The sequence below is a fragment of the Dendrobates tinctorius genome, unplaced genomic scaffold (genome assembly GCF_039654945.1).
Source record: "Dendrobates tinctorius isolate UK_male_01 unplaced genomic scaffold, ASM3965494v1 ptg000172l, whole genome shotgun sequence".
NCBI classification, from domain to species: Eukaryota; Metazoa; Chordata; class Amphibia; order Anura; family Dendrobatidae; genus Dendrobates; species Dendrobates tinctorius.
Window position 1 is genome coordinate 4416219 of NW_027361839.1, and position 21291 is coordinate 4437509.

The 21291-nt window shown below is 48.5% G+C and overlaps 1 protein-coding gene across 4 annotated transcripts in view; it reads right to left on the reverse strand.

Moving 5' to 3' along the window:
- The window catches only part of SLC22A15 (solute carrier family 22 member 15), a 40589-nt gene that overhangs the window by 12700 nt on the left and 6598 nt on the right, over nucleotides 1-21291 (reverse strand). For 3 of the 4 annotated variants that reach the window (XM_073551052.1, XM_073551055.1, XM_073551054.1), the window contains exons 2-4: nucleotides 20523-20642; nucleotides 20289-20444; nucleotides 20086-20218 (exon numbers count right to left, since the gene is read on the reverse strand). In XM_073551052.1, the coding sequence (XP_073407153.1) occupies nucleotides 20086-20218; nucleotides 20289-20444; nucleotides 20523-20609 (376 nt within the window). In that variant the 5' untranslated portion in view covers nucleotides 20610-20642. Of the gene's footprint in view, nucleotides 1-20085; nucleotides 20219-20288; nucleotides 20445-20522; nucleotides 20643-20815; nucleotides 20904-21291 lie in introns of those variants that run through there. The other variant, XM_073551053.1, reaches the window with a different exon arrangement.

The window sequence follows — 21291 nt, forward strand, 5'->3', positions numbered from 1 at the left end:
CCCACACATTGTGAGTGATCCCCTCCATGGATGAGAAGCCTCCACACATTGTGAGTGATCCCCTCCATGGATGAGAAGCCCCCGCACATTGTGAGTGATCCCCACCATGGATGAGAAGCCCCCGCACATTGTGAGTGATCCCTCCATGGATGAGAAGCCCCCGCACATTGTGAGTGATCCCCTCCATGGATGAGAAGCCTCCACACATTGTGAGTGATCCCCTCCATGGATGAGAAGCCTCCACACATTGTGAGTGATCCCCTCCATGGATGAGAAGCCCCCGCACATTGTGAGTGATCCCCTCCATGGATGAGAAGCCTCCACACATTGTGAGTGATCCCCTCCATGGATGAGAAGCCTCCACACATTGTGAGTGATCCCCTCCATGGATGAGAAGCCCCCGCACATTGTGAGTGATCCCTCCATGGATGAGAAGCCCCCGCACATTGTGAGTGATCCCTCCATGGATGAGAAGCCCCCGCACATTGTGAGTGATCCCCTCCATGGATGAGAAGCCCCCGCACATTGTGAGTGATCCCCTCCATGGATGAGAAGCCTCCACACATTGTGAGTGATCCCCTCCATGGATGAGAAGCCCCCGCACATTGTGAGTGACCCCCTCCATGGATGAGAAGCCTCCACACATTGTGAGTGATCCCCTCCATGGATGAGAAGCCCCCGCACATTGTGAGTGATCCCCTCCATGGATGAGAAGCCTCCACACATTGTGAGTGATCCCCTCCATGGATGAGAAGCCTCCACACATTGTGAGTGATCCCCTCCATGGATGAGAAGCCCCCGCACATTGTGAGTGATCCCTCCATGGATGAGAAGACCTCGCACATCAATGGTTTCATGGCAGCATCACCTTCTGCTCTCTGGACAATCAGTCTGAGGGGCTTCATCAAACACAATAATATTTATTTCTATAGTGTCAGGGAGTTCCTGCATATCCCACCACTGCCACCAATATGTCAGGGAACTGCCGGGAGACCCCGTAGATATGTCCCCACCCATTGTCAGATGATCACAAACAGCACTCCGCCACCTCCAATCATCAGGACAATCACACAACGGACAGACGAGTGATAGACGAGGCCGCAGCTGCTTCCACTACTAGGCCGGTTATTGGGGAACTCACAGTGAGCGTATGGTGCGAGTGCGTGCATATACTTTCCATGTGTTGGAATCGGAGGTGTGTATATATACGCTGCTCACACCAAATAAAGGGAACACTTAAACAACACAATGTAACTCCAAGTCAATCACACTACTGTGAAATCAACCTGTCCGGTTATGAAGCCTCCATTGATGAAGCATTGCGAAACACGTGTAGAAGCACTTTTATTCATTGGTAGGTTGTAGTGATTTTGTCACATTTGCACATAATTATGTGTAGTGGTTTACATTTATGCACTGTGAAGCATCATTTGATGAGAGGCTCATTTACTTTGTTTATATATCTGAAGATAATTAATATTGGATATGGAGCAAGCAACTTTTTATGCATCTCTCTTGATGCTCACACTGCATATTAATTCATATTCATTATTAGCCTACTAATGTGGATATATTACTATATGGTGTTTCTATGTTTGTTGTCTCTCCTAATTTGGTCCAGCACCTTCTTTTTATGATTATAATGTTGTGACATTGGAATTTATAAAGATTTTTTTTTTTTTTTTTTTAAATGTACCATTGTGTGGAACTTCTTAAAATTAATTAATCAGGTGACCACAAAAGAAGTGATTGTTGTGTTGTGGTACTTTATCCAGTATTATATTGGTAGTAACTGGTTTGGGCATTTTGTGAATATAAGATAGAAATACTTGGCAATTAGCAAGACATCCCCTCCTATAACGAAGCCATTCTGCAGGGGGTGACCTCAGACCATTTCTCTGGTCTCATCCTTTTTGGCTTATGTTTTGGTCACTTTTGCTTTTTGTCCCTACTCTCACCTCTAGAGGTACTGTAGCACGAGGTGGTGTCTACAACCCACAGAAGTTGCTCAGGTAGTGCAGCTCATCCAGGATGGCACATCAATGTGAGCAGTGGCAAGGGTAGCTGTGTCTGTCAGCACAGTGTCCAAAGCACGAAACATACCAGGAGACAGGTCAAAACACCAGAAGACGTAGAGGGGGCCGTAGGAGGTCAACAACCCAGCATCAGGACCGCTACAGCCTCCTTTGTGCATGGAGGAGCAGAAGGAGCAGTGCCAGAGCCCTGCAAAATGACCTCCAGCAGGCCACTAACATCCATGTGTCGGCTCCAACTGTCAAAAACAGCCTCCATGAGGGTATTATGAGGGCCAGACGTCCACAAGTGGGTGTTGTGCTTACTACCCAGCACAGTGCAGGGCAATTGGCATTTGCCAGAGAAGACCAAGATTGAAAGATTCAACATTGTCGCCATGTGCTCTTCACGGATGAGAGAAGGTTCACACTGAGCACATGTGACAGATTTGACAGTCTGGAGATGCCGTGGAAAGCGACCTGCTGCCTGCAACATCCTCCAGAATGACCAGTTTGGCAGTGGGTCAGTAATGGTGTGGGGTGGCATTTCTTTGGAGGGCCGCACAGCCCTCCATGTGCTAGCCAGAGGAACCCTGACTGCCATTAGGTACCGAGAGGAGATCCTCAGACCCATTGTGAGACCATATGCAGGTGCAGTGGGGGCCCTGGGTTCCTTCTGATGCATGATCATGCTAGGCCACATGTGGCTGAAGTGTCAGCAGTTTCTATATGATGAAGACATTGATGCTATGGACTGGCCCGCCCGTTCCCCACACCTGAATCCAACTAAGCACATCTGGGACATCATGTCTCGTTACATCCACCACATTGCACCACAGACTGTTGTGAACTCATTTTCTGGTCTGCCTCTGGTTTCTGGTGAGGGAACTGTTTGTGCTGACAGAGGAGTTGTGAGTTCTCTTTCCGGGCTCCCTCTGGTGGTGGCAGGAGGTAATTAACAGAGACCTGCCACCTGATAATGAGGATGAGGAGTGGACATCTGGAGTTTCAGACTGGATTTAAGACAGCCGACTCCCTATTCCCATGCTGGTGATTTTTTCCTGCCTCCTGAGGTCTTACTTTCCAGCTCAGTTCCTGCCTTCTCAAGCTAAGTGTTCTCTGCTATGTTCACATTTGTTTTGGTTTGGTCTATTCAGTTTTTTGTGTAGTCAGCCAGCCCCGGCTGGGGCTGTGCTGAATTTCCATTCTTATGTCACTGTATGTGCCAGTTTGCTTTTTGTCCCTTATGAGATTGGCCTCTTTTTGCTCTGTTCTCAGAATATGCCAGAGTGCTGATATAGTGGGAGAAGTCTAGTGACTTCAGGGCTTTTTTTGCCATTATAAGTGTTGGACATTTTTGCAGGGTTTTTTGGCGTGATTGCAGACAGCATCTTTCCTTTCTAGTTAGTGTGGGCTCCATCATTTGCTCAGCCTATTTTCCTACCTGTGTTTGTGTTTTCATCTTGTTTCACCGTCAATACATGTGTGGGGGCTGTCTATTCCTTTGGGGTCTGCTCTGGGGCAGTTTAGATTTCCCCTTTTCTTGCTTTAGGCTTATGTAGTCCTCCGGCTGTGACGAGGCGTCTAGAATCAACGTAGATACGCTCCACGGCTGCTGTTAGTTGTGTGGTTAGGATCAAGGGTCTGCAATCCGCGTAGTTACCAACCTCTCCGGTTTTCTGTGACTTAGCTTGGTCTTGTTTTTCCTCTTTTTCTCTGGGGCCGTAGGAGGATCTTTTCTCTAATGGAGATTAAACAATTGTCTGATCGAGTGGAGCAGCTCGCTGCTGAAGTGCGGGGAATTTCCGCCTATCTCAGTCAGTCACATGCTGTTGAACCAAAGATCCCTAATCCTGATGTGTTTTCTGGGGATCGGTCTAAATTTTTGAATTTTAAGAATAATTGTAAATTATTTCTTGCCTTGAAGCCTAACTCATCGGGGAGCTCTGTGCAGCAGGTTAAAATTGTCATCTCCCTGCTGAGCGGCGATCCCCAGGATTGGGATTTTCTGACACCTGAAAATCCTATTCTGACTAAAGTGGACGCATTTTTTCAAGCCTTGGGGTTGTTGTATGATGAACCTAATGCTGTTGATCAAGCTGAGAAAACCTTATTGGCATTGAGCCAGGGTCAGGATTCTGCAGAGTTATACTGTCACAAATTCCGAAAGTGGGTGGTCCTTTCTACATGGAATGATGGTGCCTTAGCAGCTCTCTTTCGGAAGGGTTTGGCAGAGACCGTAAAAGATGTTATGGTGGGATTTCCTGTTCCCTCTGGTCTTGATGATTCTGTCATTAGCCATTAAAGTTGATCGGCGTTTACGTGAACGTAAAACTACACGAGGCGTTGCCGCCTTTTGAACAAACGTCTGAACCTATGCAATGTGATAGGGTTTTTGTCTAGGGCGCAACGTCAGGAGTTTAGAAGGCGTAATAAGCTGTGTTTTTTCTGTGGAGACGCCGCTCATACTATTTCTGTCTGCCCTAAACGAGAGAAACGTTTTGCACACACATTTGCGGTGGGCAGTGTACAGCCTAAGTTCCTTTTGGCAATTACTCTGATCTGCTCCTTGTCCACATTTTCCTCTAAGGCTTTTGTGGATTCAGGAGAAGCTTTGAATCTGATGGATTTGGACTTTGCTAGACGTTGTGGTTTTCCCATGATGCCTCTGCGGACGCCTATTCCTTCGAGAGGTATTGATGCTACTCCTTCGGCAGAGAATAAACCTCAGTTTTGGACCCAGGTGATAATGTGAGTTGCCCCAGACCACCAAGAAAATTGTAAATTTTTGGTGTTGCACAATCTGCATGATACCATTGTTCATGGGTTTTCCCTGGTTGCAAACTCATAATCCAGTTTTGGATTGGAAATCTGTGTCTGTGGTGAACTGAGGTTGTCAGTATTTTCTTAGGGACACTCCTGTTTTCTCCACCTCTCCTCAGTCTCATGATATTCCTGATTTGGCCGATTTTTCTGGTGTATTTAGTGAGTGTAAGTCTGCATCTTTGCCTCCTCATAGGAGTTATGACTGTGCAATTGAGTTGATGCCTGGGTGTAAATTTCCTAAGGGTGGGCTTTTCAACTTATCAGTACCCGAACATGATGCTATGCGATCTTATATCAAGGAGTTGTTGGTGAAGGGTCATATTAGACCATCCTCTTTACCCTTAGGTGCTGGGGTTTGTGGCCAAGAAAGATGGTTCATTAAGACCGTGTATTGACTATCGTTCCCTTAACAAGATGACGGTTAAATATCAGTATCCGTTACCCCTGATTTCTGATTTATTCTCCAGAGTTAAAGGTGCTTGCTGGTTTACTAAGCTTGACCTCAGGAGGGCGAATAATCTTATTCACATCAAGCACGGGGATGAATGGAAGACGGCGTTTAATACTCCGGAGGGACATTTTGAGTATCTGGTGATGCCTTTTGGGCTCACTAATGCCCCTTCCGTATTCCAGTCTTTTATGAACGATATTTTCCGGGACTTTGTGGATAAGTTTTTGATCACCTATCTGGATGATATTTTGATCTTTTCCAGTGATTGGGATTCTCATGTGGAACATGTCCGGACTGTGTTCCGGATTTTGAGGGAGAATTCCATTTGTTAAGGGATCGAAATGCCTCTTTGGTGTACAGAGGATTGAGGATTTCATTTTTGGGATTTATTTTGTCTCCATCCACTATTGAAATGGACCCGGCCAAGGTACAGGCCATGTATGATTGGGTTGAACCCACTTCTTTGAAGGCTCTCCAGAAGTTTTTGGGTTTTGCTAATTTTTACCGTAAATTTATAGGTAATTTTTTAGGTATTGTCAAATCACTGACGGATCTGACCAAGAAGGGAGCGGATGTGCTGAATTGGTCTCCAGAGGCTGTCTCGGCATTTCAGGAGCTTAAGCGGAGATTCACTTCTGCTCTAGTTTTACGGCAACCTGATGTCTCACTTCCATTTCAGGTGGAGGTAAATGCTTCTGAGATTGGTGCAGGAGCTGTTTTGTCCCAAAAAGATCCTGTGACTTCTAAAATGAATCCCTGTGCCTTCTTTTCTCGAAAGTTATCCCCATCTGAACGTAACTATGATGTGGGGAATCGGGAATTGTTGGCCATGAAATGGGCATTTGAGGAGTGGAGACATTGTTAGGAGGGAGCTAGACATCAAGTTGTGGTCCTCACCGACCACAAGAATTTGATTTATCTCGAGTTGGCCAAACGCTTGAATCCTAGACAGGCTAGGTGGGCCTTGTTTTTCACGTGTTTTAGTTTTGTGGTCTCTTTTCTTCCGGGCACTAAGAATGTAAAGGCAGACGCCCTATCTAGGAGTTTCTTTGCTGATTCTCTTATTGTGACCGAGCCTACTACCATCCTAGGTGAGGGGGTAGTTCTTTCTGCCATTTCGCCCGATTTGAGACACGTCCTGGAGGAATTTCAGGAGGATAAACCTGAGCGTTGTCCTATGGGAAAATTGAATGTTCCTCACCAGTGGATGGTCCATCTTGTACCACTCCCAAAGTTGCCATCTTCCTCAGAGTTGGTGCCCTTGTTTTTACAACAGGTGGTTCGGTTGCATGGGATTCCTGATAACATTGTGTCGGACAGAGGAGTCCAGTTTGTTTCCAGATTCTGGAAAGCCTTTTGTGCCAATCTGGGAAATCAGTTATCTTTCTCCTCTGCGTTTCATCCTCAGACCAATGGGCAGACTGAGAGAACAAACCAGTCTTTGGAGTCCTATTTGAGATGTTTTATATCTGCTGACCAGGATGACTGGGTCTCATTTTTGCCCTTGGCCGAATTTGCGCTAAACAATAGAGCTAGTTCTGCCACTTTGATGTCCCCCTTTTTCTGCAACTTTGGGTTTCATCCTCGATTTTCTTCAGGGCAAGTGGAATCTTCAGCCTGCCCAGGTGTGGAGACTGTGGTAGAGAGAATGCAGCAGATTTGGGACCAAGTGGTGGATAAGTTGTCACTCTCTCAGGAAAATGCCCAGCGGTTTTCCAACCGGCATAGGACCATTGGTCCCCGGTTTAAAGTGGGTGATTTGGTTTGGTTGTCGTCAAAGAATATCTCTATGAAGGTTGCGTCTCCAAAGTTCAAGCCAAGATTTATTGGACCTTTTAAGATCTTGGAGATTCTTAATCCTGTTTCTTTTCGATTGACTCTTCCAGTTATGTTTAAAATTCATAACGTATTTCATAAATCTCTGTTGAAGAGGTTTGTTGAGCCAGTAGTTCCTATGGCAGCACCTCCTGACCCTGTATTGGTTAAAGGCAATGTGAAATATGAGGTAGAGAAAATATTGGATTCTCGTTTGGCTAGACGGAAACTCCAGTATTTGGTCAAATGGAAGGGCTATGGCCAGGAGGATAATTCTTGGGTCTCTGCCTCTGACATTCATGCCAATAGATTGATTCGTGCTCTTCACCGGGCCCATCCTGATCGGCCTTGGTGGCGTGGATGAGGGTTCGGTGACCCCTCCTCAAGGGGGGGTACTGTTGTGAACTCATTTTCTGGTCTGCCTCTGGTTTCTGGTGAGGGAGCTGGTTGTGCTGACAGAGGAGTTGTGAGTTCTCTTTCCGGGCTCCCTCTGGTGGTGGCAGGAGGTAATATAACTGATCTAATTAACAGAGACCTGCCACCTGATAATGAGGATTGGACATCTGGAGTCTCCGACTGGATTTAAGACAGCCGACTCCCTATTCCCATGCTGGTGATTTTTTCCTGCCTCCTGAGGTCTTAGTTTCCAGCTCAGTTCCTGCCTTCTCAAGCTAAGTGTTCTCTATGTTCACATTTGTTTTGGTTTGGTCTATTCAGTTTTTTGTGTGTTCAGCCAGCCCCGGCTGGGGCTGTGCTGAATTTCCATTCTTATGTGCCAGTTTGCTTTTTGTCCCTTATTAGATTGGCCTCTTTTTGCTCTGTTCTCAGAATATACCAGAGTGCTGATATAGTCTAGTGACTTCAGGGCTTTTTTTGCTATCAGAAGTGTTGGACATTTTTGCAGGGTTTTTTGGCGTGATTGCAAACAGTATCTTTCTTTTCCTTTCTAGTTAGTGTGGGCCCCATCGTTTGCTCAGCCTATTTTCCTACCTGTGTTTGTGCTTTCATCTTGTCTCACCGTCAATACATGTGTGGGGGCGGTCTATTCCTTTGGGGTCTGCTCTGGGGCAGTTTAGATTTCCCCTTTTCTTGCTTTAGGCATATTTAGTCCTCCGGCTGCGACAGGGCATCTATAATCATCGTAGGTACGCTCCACGGCTGCTGTTAGTTGTGTGGTTAGGATCAGGGGTCTGCAATCCGCGTAGTTGCCAACCTCTCCGGTTTTCTGTGACTTAGCTTGGTCTTGTTTTCCTCCTCGGTGACCCAATCATAACAGACTCTCCAGGAGTTGACTGATGGTTTAGTGCAGGTCTGGGAGGAGATCCCTCTGGAAATCATCAGCCGCTTCACCCGGATCATGCCCAGATGTTGTAGGGAGGTCATACAGTCATGTGAAGGCCACGCATACTACTGAGCATCATTTCCTTGTCTTGAGGCATTTCCACTGAAGTTGGATCAGCCTGTAATTTGATTTTCCACTTTGATTTTGAGTATCATCCCAAATGCAGACCTTCATGGGATATTAATTGTGATTTACATTGATCATTTTTATGTTTTATTGTTCTCAACGCATTCCACTACGTATTGAATACATTTTTGCAACTGTAATATTTCAGTCCTATCTAGGATGTGGGATTTTAGTGTTCCCTTTATTTTTTTGAGAAACACACACCTCCGTTACAGTCAACGCCAACTCCATATTAAAAAAAAAAAAAAACATTAACAGCCCCCAACCCTTCGATTTTAGGAGCCAGTTGGACACTCCTTACAGCTAGCATATGACTTCAGGGGTGCAGTTTACAGAGCAAGAGGAGCAAAGCTATTACATTATGTATTTAATACAGAAAGGTAGGCACGGTTTATAAAAATAATCAAAGATGTTGCAGGGTTGGCTCTGGATTTAATGACAAGGAGCTCTTCGTTTTTGGGGGTAATGGACGGAACTACAGTAAGCTGTATCCTCCAGAACTGACAAAGATTATAATTTGGCTTTTGCTTTTAAAAACACAAGTTAGGCTGTGTGCACACGTAGCTTTTTTTGCGGCTTTTTTTGACGTGCAATTTTGAAGCGAAAACGAAAAAAAAAACATCCCATGCAATCCTATGGCATTCCGCACATGCTGTGCTAATGCTGCGTATTATTCCACGGCGGAATCGCATTGTGGAAAAATACGCAGCATGCTCATTCTTTGTGCGGAATCATGGGAATTCCACACACATAGGAATGCATTGTTCCGCTTACTTTCCGCATGTGGCTATGGTCACCATGCACAAAGTAAGTGGAAAATGTGCGGATGGTACCCACGGTCTGGAGGAGATTCTCCTCCAGACTGTGGGTACCATAATCCTGTAAAAATAAGAATTAAGATAAAAAAAGTCATGGTATTCTCACCTTCAGGCGTCCCTCGCATCATCCCCAGGCCTCAGCGATGCTCCCGGCAAGTCCCGTTCCCAGCGATGCCTTGCGAAAATGACCTTTGAAGACGTCGCGGTCTCGCGTGATGCTACGTCATCTGGGGTCATTGTTGCAAGTAGAGCTGAGCGAGTTTTGGTTTTTTAGGGTCGAGTTTCGTTTCGTGAAACCCGACTTTTCCAAAAGTCGGGTCGAGCAAGATCGTCCGATTATAGGGAAAAGTCGGGGTCGTCCCGAAACACGAAACCCAATGTAAGTCAATGGGGAATAAAAGTCGGCACTGAGAGGAGGACAGGAAACACACCTACAGTGCCCATTTGAATGCCAAAAGCATCAATTCTTCTTACTTAAGCTTGTCAACCTTAATTAACTTCATAATACAAGTAACGCACTGAAAAATGGGGGTTATTTGGCTAAAGTTGTGGGGGGGTAGGGCTGGCTGCAGGTTTTCATGTGCCCTGGGCGAAAGAGCGCCCCTTTAACACATACCACAACTCATCCTGCTCCGATACGGCAGAGAAATAGCGGTATAGTACACTGAAAAATACCTCACTTTTTACATCTCATGTCGAGGCCCATCTATTTCTCCATACAGAATCATTGGTCCCATATAATGTTTGAAACAGTATATGATGAGCTCCACATAATGCTACAGTATATGTTGGTCCCCATGGATGAAGCTCCACTGTCTTATGGGCCCAAATAATGCTCCAAACATAATGGCCCCATTTCTAATGCTCTAGTGTATAATGGGCCCTGTAAATGCTGCTCCAGTGTCTGATGTCCACCTTTGGAATGTTCCAGTGTATGGTGGGCCCCATCTATCATTCTCCAGAGTATAGTGCTCCCCAAAAATTGCTGTCCCAACATTGAAAACAATCAAATAAGTCTCCTCGCTAGGGAATCCCTGTACTTGTCTGGACTCCTCGTCGTCCCCATCTTCCATCTCACTGCACAGTATTTCAACTTTGCAAGTGCTGTGATCCTGGGCAAGCAGGGGGGGCCCACTCGTTGGCGACGGCACTGGCACAGGGCCCCTGATACTACGGTGGTGTGTCTGATGGCGGATGGGCCGAACCTGCACTTTCATCTGCAGCTTCCTCTTTGTCACCGTGTAAGATGGAACTGTATATGGGAAGGGTAACCTGAGTTTCATCAGGGTCAGATTCAGGCCGTGTAGCGTGCGAGGGGAATGTAGTGGTCTGGGTCAATGTACCAGCAGATTCATCGAGCAGTGGCTGGGCATCAGTGCACTTGTGTCGCCCCCAGGAGTACGGTCGCCACAGTGGCATTACCTTCCTCCTAGGGAGTGTGATGTCATGCTTGGGAGCAACGAAGGATCTCTCTAGCAGGTTAACTGATTGGGCGGCGTTATTCCCACGAGTCATGACCCTCCAAACAGCGTTCATGAAGGCAAAGTGTTTGTTTTACGTGGGTAGTATGGTTGCAAAGCTGAACCTTAAAGGAATGTCCAGAAGGGCACCACCAGGAGTGGAGCCTACGGTTAAATTCAACTCCACCTGGGAAACCTCAACCATGCCAGCTACAGAACAGATGCACACATTGCAAGCTTAATTCCGTTAACGAACGAGACTCCGTCATGCCCCGCGGTCCGAGTCCGGCTTACTAGAGGGACACGTGAGGCTCTGGCACATGAGATTGGCCAATAACTGGTGTGTCATGCCCTTACATGTCCGTGGCTGCATGTGCGCTACACTGAAAAGGCCAGCGTTTGTCGCTTACAGGTGCAGATAACCCGCTGAACAACGTTAGTGATGGGGATCTGTGATTACAATTATTACCCGCGAACGATGATTTCCCAGTAAGTGCAGGTCAACCGCAGTTCCGGAATTAGGCCTAACCGTCATTCCTGAAAAAATGAAAAACTTACGTATGCAAACCACAGGTGCTGTAGCTTGCTTAACAGCTCGCCAGCCGTTCTCACGCCCAGTATGGATTACACGTGACTGCACAAAGGTGAGAAAGGGTACCGTATCCCCGGATAACATGTATGGATAGCATAGTGTACACATTCAAAATATATGTCTATACATCAGGAGGCAGGCTCAGACGGTGTTAGGCCCAGTATGGCTTGCACGTGATTGCACAAAGGTGAGAAAGGGTACCGTATCCCCAGATAACATGTATGGATAGCGCACACATTCAAAATATATGTCTATACATCAGGAGGCAGGCTCAGACGGTGTCAGGCACAGTATGGATTTGACGGCCCAGACTACACAGCGGAGGAGCAGGGAGAGGTGAAGATTGCAAATGCTGGGGCCCTGCCCAAGCAAGGGGGGCACACTCGTGGGCGTCGGTACTGGCACTGGGCCCCTCATAGTACGGCGGTGTGTCTGACGGCGGGTGTGCACCACCACCGTCAGAGACACTTGATTGCACTATGAGGGACCCTGTGCCAGTGCCCACGCCCAAGAGTCGGCCTACCCACCTGTCCAGGGCAACGGCACTCGCACGGTGTCGTGCGCTAGGTGGTGACCCCGGCCATGGGGGGGGGGGGGGAGGCAGCACAGTTAGGGAGTTTTAGAAAGTGGCATATGTTGATGTTGGACATTCAGCTGATGCAAAAGGTGAAATACGTCAAGTCCCAGGAAGAGGTGGACCAAAGCAAGCCATTTTTCTGTCACCCTATGTGTCATCAGGGGAAGGTGGGACAAAATCCTTGGAAACCCATGCATGGTTCATTTTAATGAAGGTTAGATCATCCACATTTTGGGTTGACAGACGGGTCCTTTTTTCTGTCAGGATTGATCCAGCTGCACTGAAGACTCTTTCCGATAGCACACTTGCAGCTGGGCAAGCGAGCTCCTGTAAGGCATATTGTGCCAATTCAGGCCAGGTGTCCAGTTTAGCGGCCCAATAGTCAAAGGGGAATGACCTGTGTGGGAGAACATCGATATGGGAGGAAAAGTAGTTTGTAACCATAGTTGACAACTGCTGTCTCCTGTCACTTTCCATCGATGCAGTATTACCAGTTGTGTGAGCGGTATTTGACAAATCAGTCCACAACATTGTCATGAAACCCCTGTCTCCAACGCCACTTCTGCTGTGTGCACCACGAACACCTCTGCCAAGCTGCCCCCGGCCCGTACGGCTCGTGTGAGAACCATCACCGCTGCTGTATGCTGGGAATGCCTCAAGCAACCAATTTACCAGAGTTGCTTGTTTATTAGCCAATATTAGGTCAAGGTTCTCCTGTGGCATGATGTTTTATAATTTGCCTTCATAGCGTGGATCCAGGATGCTGGCCAACCAGTAGTCGTCATCGTTCATCATTTTGGCAATGCGGGGGTCCCTTTTTAGGATCTGCAAGGCATAATCTGACATGTGGGCCAATGTTCCCGGTGTCAATGATGCACTGCGAGTGCTGGTTGGAGGAGCACTTTCTGGCAAATCCACATCCCTCCAGTCACGCACAAACCCTGTACCAGACCTTGCCACGCCAACATTTTCACTTGCCCCACGAGATGCATCCTCCTCCCCTAAGTAATCATCCCCATCATCCTCCTCCTCCTCTTCTTCCTCCACCTCGTCCAGGAGAGGTCCCTGAGCAGACAATGGCTGAATGTCATCAAGGATTCCCTCCTCGTCAACATTGGCTGCAGACGCCTGCTCCTTAAGGTGCGTCAAAGTTTGCATGAGCAGACGCATAAGTGGGATGCTCATGCTTAGGATGGCGTCGTCTGCGCTTACCAGCCGTGTGCATTCCTCAAAACACTGAAGGACTTTACAAAGGTCTTTCAGCTTCGACCACTGCACACCTGTCAACTCCATGTCTGCTCTCAAAGTGCCTGGCCGTGTATCCTCCCACAAATGCATTATGGCCTGCCTCTGCTCGCACAGCCGCTCCACCATGTGCAGGGTGGAGTTCCACCTTGTTGCAATGTCGATAATGAGGCGGTGGTTGGGAAAGTGGAGCAATCGCTGCAGCTTCTGCATACGAACGGAGTGTACAGGCGACCGGCGGATGTGCGCGCACAGTCTTCGCACCTTCTGGAGCAGGGCTGTTAACTCCGGATAATTTTTGAGGAAGCACTGCACCACCAGGTTCAAGGTGTGAGCCAAGCAAGGTAAATGGCTGAGTTTTGAAAGAGCTATGGTTGCCACAAAATTACGGACGTTATCACTAACTACCTTGCCTGCCTCAAGATGTACACTGCCCAGCCATGACTCAGTTTGTCGCTTCAAGTACTCGGCCAGCACCTCGGCGGTGTGTCTGTCGCCCAAACACATCATCTGCAACACAGCCTGCTGACGCTTTCCACTAGCTGCTCGATAGGGGGACACCTCGTGTGCAACAGTGGCAGCTGCAGATGGAGTGCTTGTACAACTGCGCTCTGTGGACGAGCTTTCGCTTCTGGAGGAGGAGGAGGGTCGAACGCCTACAGCCAACTGTTTCCTATACCGTGGGCTAGGCAGCACTGTCCCACCACCGCTGTCCCCTGTGGACCCTGCATCCACCACATTAACCCAGTGCGCAGCGATGGACACAACGGCCCTGGCCATGCCGACTGGACCATGCATCAGTTGTGAGGTGCACCTTTCCGCTCGCTGACTGCTTGAGTGCATGGACAATGCAGTCTTTCACATGATGGTGGAGGGCTGGGATGGCTTTGCGAGAGAAGAAGTGGCGACTGGGTAGGTCATAGCGTGGTACTGCATAGGCCATGAGTTCGCGGAAAGCTACGCTTTCCACCAACCGATAGGGCATCATCTCAAACGAGATTAGTTTGGCAATGTGGGCGAAACCCAGTGTACGCGGATGAGAGACTGAGTACTTTCTTGACCTACTCATAGTGTCTGGGAGGGTGAGCTGGACTTGAGAGCTGCATATGGTGGAAGTAGCGGTGGACAGGGCGGACTGAGAGAGGGTTGATGATGGTGATGGAGTTGGTGTTCTTTCTGATGGCCTAGAATCAGTCTTTCGTTGATATAACAGTGGGATTCCCTGACTGCTGTGGCCTTGCAACGACACCTCAACATTTGCTGCTGTGCTAACCGGTGGGCTTACAGTGGGGGAAACAATGTAGCGTTGCTGACTACCTTCGTTGTGATCAGTTGCACATGTGGCACTTGAGGTTTGGTGTTGTGTCCACGCTTGCAAGTGCATGCTGGTTAAATGTCTAAGCATGCAACTGGTATTCAAATTTTTCAGATTTTTCCCTCGGCTAAAGGTCTTTGCGCACTTCTTACAGATAACCTTGGCCTGATCATGAGGATTTTGTTCAAAAAAGTGCCACACTGCACTCTTCCTACTTTGGCAGACATTTTGCGGCCTAGCACGCTGTGATCTTTTGACCCTCTGGACAAGCTGTCCAGAAACTCTTTTGATGTTTGGAACCTGTCTTTGGAGTGCTCCGGGCCTGCCAGATAACAGCTGTTGCGATGTCGATGTCTGCTGTGGATGCTCCTCATCTGAGCTATTGGAAGCAGCACCCTCTTCCCCCAATGGATGCCAATCTGGGTCAACAACTGGGTCATCCATCACCTCCTCTTCAATGTCATGTGCACCTTCCTCTGTGTCACCGTGTATGGTGGTATAGTGTGCGGGAAGGGGCACCTGAGTCTCATCAGGGTCAGAATCTGGCTCTGTACACTGCGAGGACAATGTAGTGCTCTGAGTGAATGTACCAGCAGAATCATCCATCAGCGGCTGTGCATCAGTGCACTCCATGTCAGATTCATCTTGGCCTGGGTAATTCACCATTTCACTTGATAATCCAGGCATGGTATGTGAAAACAGCTCCATGGAGTAATCAGTACTATGGCCTGCGTCATCCTTCAATCTTGGTTGGGATGAAGGACACAAGGAAAGGTGTGGTTCATGAACATGAGCCTCCAATGACGACTCAGTGCTTTTACTTTTTACAACTGAAGAAGAGGAGGCGATAGAGCTGGAGGCTGAGTCAGCAATGTAAGACAAAACTTTTTCCTGATGCTCTGGCTTTGGCGGTTTGCCAACTCCTAGAAAACTAAATGTTATGATTGAGTCACCGTAGGAGGCAAAAACAGAAATGCTAGCTAAGTCCAGAAAACCAGAGAAGTTGGCAACTATCAGATTGCAGACCCCTGAACCTATCAACACAACTAGCAGTAGCCGTGGGGGGTTCCTACGATGACCTAGACCCCTCGATCACAGCCGGAGAGATACATAGGCCTAAAGAAAGAAAGGGGAAATCTAAACTGCCCCAGAGCAGACCCCAAAGCAATAGGCAGCCCCCCACATATAATGATGGTGAAGCAAGATGAAAACACTTACACAGACAGAAAGACAGGCTGAGCAAAGACGGGGCCAAAAACTACCTAGATAGGAACGGATAGGAAGGCTGCTGTCTGCAATCTGCCAAAACCCTATCAGAGACAAAAGCCAACAAGCTGATATAAAAATGGCCCTGAAGCAACTAAGCTTCAAAAACTAAATCAGCACTCAGGTACTTTCAGAAGACAGAGCTCACGGAACACTGCACACTCCAGCAGGGAGTGGCAGAATCCAAAAAGCAAGAAAAACAAAAACAAATCTTAAATGCAAAAAGGCAAAACAGAAAACTTAGCTTAAGGAGAGCAGGAATCAGACTGGTGTCCAAGAGTCCACAGAGAAATCACCCGCAGGGCAGAAAGGGCGTAGGCTGCCTTAAATCCAGTCAGTGACTCCACTCAGCCAATCGTCTTCATTAGTCCCAGGTGCCTGATAATCAGGCTCACTACCTTCCTTCACTAGAATAGGGAGTTCACCAGGCCTCAGTGACGGAGGGGAAAATGAACTCACAACACTAAGCCTTATGGAGCCAGACGATGACGCAGGCTCAACACCTCCTGCATTCGGTCCTATTTTGCTCTTGCCACTACCATCAGATCCACCACCAACATCATCATTACCAGCTGCCAACCCCCGCCCAATTCCACGGCCTCTTCCACCAGCCTTCCTCATTTTTGGTAGAAATGTAGACAAAATCCAACAAACTATATAGTAATGTAAAACAAGGTACAAGGTGTCTATAGGACAGGGGAGATTTTGAATTTCTGCACACACTTGTGGACACTGGACACTTTTGGATTGTGTGAGGCCCACTGAATATCAGAGCGCTCTGTCACAGGCTCGATGGCAGAGCTGTGACCAAAGTGACTAGAGGATAAGTGAGATTTTGAATTTCTGCTCACACTTGTGGACACTGGACACTTTTGGATTGTGTGAGGCCCACTGAATATCTGAGCGCTATGTCACAGGCTCGATGGCACAGCTGTGACAAAAGTGACTAGAGGATAAGGGAGATTTTGAATTTCTGCTGACACTTGTGGACACTGGACACTTTTGGATTGTGTGAGGCCCACTGAATATCTGAGCGCTATGTCACAGGCTCGATGGCACAGCTGTGACCAAAGTGACTAGAGGATAACGGAGATTTTGAATTTCTGCAGACACTTGTGGACACTGGACACTTTTGGATTGTGTGAGGCCCACTGAATATCTGAGCGCTATGTCACAGGCAGAAATTGGCTAGTGTATCACAAACTACAAGGTGTATGTAGAATTGGGCAGAATAGGAATCTCCCTAGAGTGCAGGTCTGTAAGAACGGAACATGTCCTCGACTTATTCTCACAGAGTGACACAGATAGCTTCACTGTGGCTGTGATAACAGCCGTTACACGGTACTGTGTGAGGAGCGTACACCGCTGTATGGTGTGAAAAAATGCACGCTTAGTACCTCAGCAGGACAAAAAAAAAAAAAATTGGGATTGCTTTTAAAAAAGCAGTTTGCAGAGCAGTGGGTAAACAGCAATGCAGCTGTCAGGAAGCCTTAGAAGGCAGCCTAACAACCAACACCACTGATACACCACAATATAGCCTCCCCTTGCACTGCACACACAGTGACTGGTGTGTTGTGCAGGCCAAATCGCTAACAGCAGAAGCAGGTTTTTTTTCTTCTTCCCTGCCTAACGCTCTCCCTACAGAATCAGCAGCAACCTCTCCCTATGCTAAGATCGGCAGAAGTAAGATGGCGGTCGGCGTGCACGCCCTTTTATACCCCCTGTGACGCCCACCAAAGCAAGCCAATCACTTGCATGCCCTTCTGAAAGATGGTGGTGACCCGTGCCTATGTCATCACGTTGCCCACAGTGTCCGTGGATCCTGATTGTTTTGCGCTCTTTTTCAGCCAAACTTTTGAAACGCGACTTTGGCGCGTAAGTCGCCGACCTCGTGGCCGACCTCATCCTAGGGTCGGGTTTCGTTTCATGAAACCTGACTTTGCCAAAAGTCGGCGACTTGAAATTTTTCGACCCGTTTCGCTCAACTCTAGTCGCAAGGCATCGCTGGGAACGGGACTTGCCGGGAGCATCGCTGAGGCCTGGGGACTCTGTGGCAGCCGTCGGAAGGCGAGCCTAACACCATTTTTTTTTTTTTATTATTATTTTTAACATTAGATCTTTTTACTACTGATGCCGCATAGGCCGTCTCAATAGTAAAAAGTTGGTCACACTTGTCAAACACAATGTATGACGAGTGCGACCAACCTGTCAATCAGTTCTCCAAGCGATGCTACAGATCACCTGGAAAACGCTAGCATTCTGCAAGCTAATTACGCTTGCAAATCGCTAGTTTTTCCGTGGGAATTTAAAATGCGATTTTTCCGAGGAATGGAATCCGGAATTCTCGCGGTAACTTCCGCGAGAGTTCCGCTACGTGTGAACGTAGCCCGAGATGGCTCATAGATTTGCAATTACTTCTATAACATATAGCGCCAACATATTCAGCAGCACTTTCCATTACACAGGGGTCTTCTAATTCAACAAATACCAAGAGGAGTGAGGGTCCTCCATTACACAGGGGTCTTCTAATTCAACAAATACCAAGAGGAGTGAGGGTCCTCCATTACACAGGGGTCTTCTAATTCAACAAATACCAAGAGGAGTGAGGGTCCTGCTGTTTGCAAGTTTACAATGTATGAGGAAATAGGAGAGAAATGAAAGGTAAAAAGGGCTTGTATTGTGCAGCCCGACCATCAGACATAGGGGGCTATTAAGTGCTAGGAGGGTTTGTGAACAGATGTATTGGAGATGGGAGTGGGAAGTTCAGATTATTGAGCATGTTAGTCTTAGGTCATTACCAGAACAGAGGATACAGGACTGAGAAGAGATGTAGGGTGGTGCAGCACTGTGGAGAGGACGGGTAGGATGGTAGAGATGAGGAGATGTAGGGTGGTGCAGCACTGTGGAGAGGACGGGTAGGATGGTAGAGATGAGGAGATGTAGGGTGGTGCAGCACTGTGGAGAGGACGGGTAGGATGGTAGAGATGAGGAGATGTAGGGTGGTGCAGCACTGTGGAGAGGACGGGTAGGATGGTAGAGATGAGGAGATGTAGGGTGGTGCAGCACTGTGGAGAGGACGGGTAGGATGGTGGAGATGTAGGGTGGTGCAGCACTGTGGAGAGGACAGGTAGGGTGGTAGACAGAGATGAGGAGGAGATGTAGGGTGGTGCAGCACTGTGGAGAGGACGGGTAGGATGGTGGAGATGAGGAGGAGATATAGGGTGGTGCAGCACTGTGGAGAGGACGGGTAGGATGGTGGAGATGAGGAGGAGATATAGGGTGGTACAGCACTGTGGAGAGGATGGGTAGGATGGTGGAGATGAGGAGGAGATGTAGGGTGGTGCAGCACTGTGGAGAGGACGGGTAGGATGGTAGAGATGAGGAGATGTAGGGTGGTGCAGCACTGTGGAGAGGACGGGTAGGATGGTGGAGATGAGGAGGAGATATAGGGTGGTACAGCACTGTGGAGAGGACGGGTAGGATGGTAGAGATGAGGAGGAGATATAGGGTGGTGCAGCACTGTGGAGAGGACGGGTAGGATGGTGGAGATGAGGAGGAGATATAGGGTGGTGCAGCACTGTGGAGAGGACGGGTAGGATGGTAGAGATGAGGAGGAGATGTAGGGTCGTGCAGCACTGTGGAGAGGACAGATAGATGGTAGACCGATGAGGAGATGTAAGGCGGTGCAGCACTGTGGAGAGGACGGGTAGGATGGTAGACAGAGGAGGAGATGTAGGGTGGTTCAGCACTGTAGAGGACAGGTAGGTGGTAGACAGATGAGGAGATGTAGGGTGGTGCAGCACTGTGAAGAGGATGGGTAGATGGTAAACAGAGGAGGAGATGTAGGATGGTCCAGCACTGTAGAGAGGACAGGCAGATGGTAAACAGAGGAGGAGGAGATGTAGGGTGGTGCAGCACTGTAGAGAGGATGGGTAGGTGATAGACAGAGATGAGGAGATGTAGGGTGGTGCAGCACTGTGGAGAGGACAGGTAGGTGGTAGACAGATGAGATGTAGGGTGGTGCAGCACTGTGGAGAGGACGGGTAGGTGATAGAGATGAGGAGATGTAGGGTGGTGCAGCACTGTAGAGAGGATGGATAGGTCGTAGACAGATGAGGAGATGTAGGGTGGTGCAGCACTGTGGAGAGGAGAGGACGGGTAGGGTAATATAAAGAGAGGAGGAGCATCTCTCATGCATCACACTCGCCCCGGTCTTTCACCCATTGAATGCATTTCTTACCCGTCACATACACCCACTTTCTACCGAACTGGTCGGATAAGTGGCCAAATGAGACGACTCCGACAAGAACGCCTCCAAAGAAGACGGAGCTGGCGGCACTGATCTTGTACGCCTGCGTGTCCACCAGTGACCACTGTGGAGGAGAGCAGGGTGAGGCGGGCAACTCCCAGCACTGGGGGTGCAGCATCAGGACGTTCTCTTACCTCGGAGCTGATGGAGGTAAAGTTACCTTCGAACCGCAGGTGTCCATGACCATGGCTGACGTTCTTCTCCAGGGAAGAGGGGTCATCGTACACCCAGTGATAGGGAGGTGTGACACCAAGGATGGCGATCAGCACCACCTCCGTGGCTGTATATAGCTGGGACAAGACACAGGGGTGAGTGGGGGGGGGGTGAATGGGGGCGTAATGTAATAACCTATATAATGACCAGCTCACCTGTAAAAGCAAAGCCAGCAGGAAGCAAAGGAAGATTTGATAGAAGCCCATCTCCCCCACCAGCGCCAGAGCCTCCTCCACCTCCATGTATACCCGAGAATCGCCCTCCGTCCAGTACGCCTGTGGAGATCAACCGGACAATATATACATTAGCTATACACCGACTGGAGAAGCATTGGTAAAGGGTATATACCCGATACTAGAGTATTGTAGGGTTAAAAAAGGTCAGTATACGGTACATACCCAGCAACAGATTATTATAGGGTTACTAGAGGCCAGTATACGGTACACACCCGGCACCGGAGCGTTACAGGGTCATTACAGGACGGTATACGGTAAACACCCGACACCGGAGCGTTACAGGGTCAATACAGGACGGTATACGGTACACACCCGACACCGGAGCGTTACAGGGTCATTACAGGACGGTATACGGTACACACCCGACATCGGAGCGTTACAGGGTCAATACAGGACGGTATACGGTACACACCCGACACCGGAGCGTTGCAGGGTCATTACAGGACGGTATACGGTACACACCCGACACCGGAGCGTTGCAGGGTCATTACAGGACGGTATACGGTACACACCCGACTCCGGAGCGTTACAGGGTCATTACAGGACGGTATACGGTACACACCCGGCACCGGAGCATTACAGGACGGTATACGGTACACACCCGACACCGGAGCGCTACAGGGTCATTACAGGACGGTATACGGTACACACCCGACACCGGAGCGTTACAGGGTCATTACAGGACAGT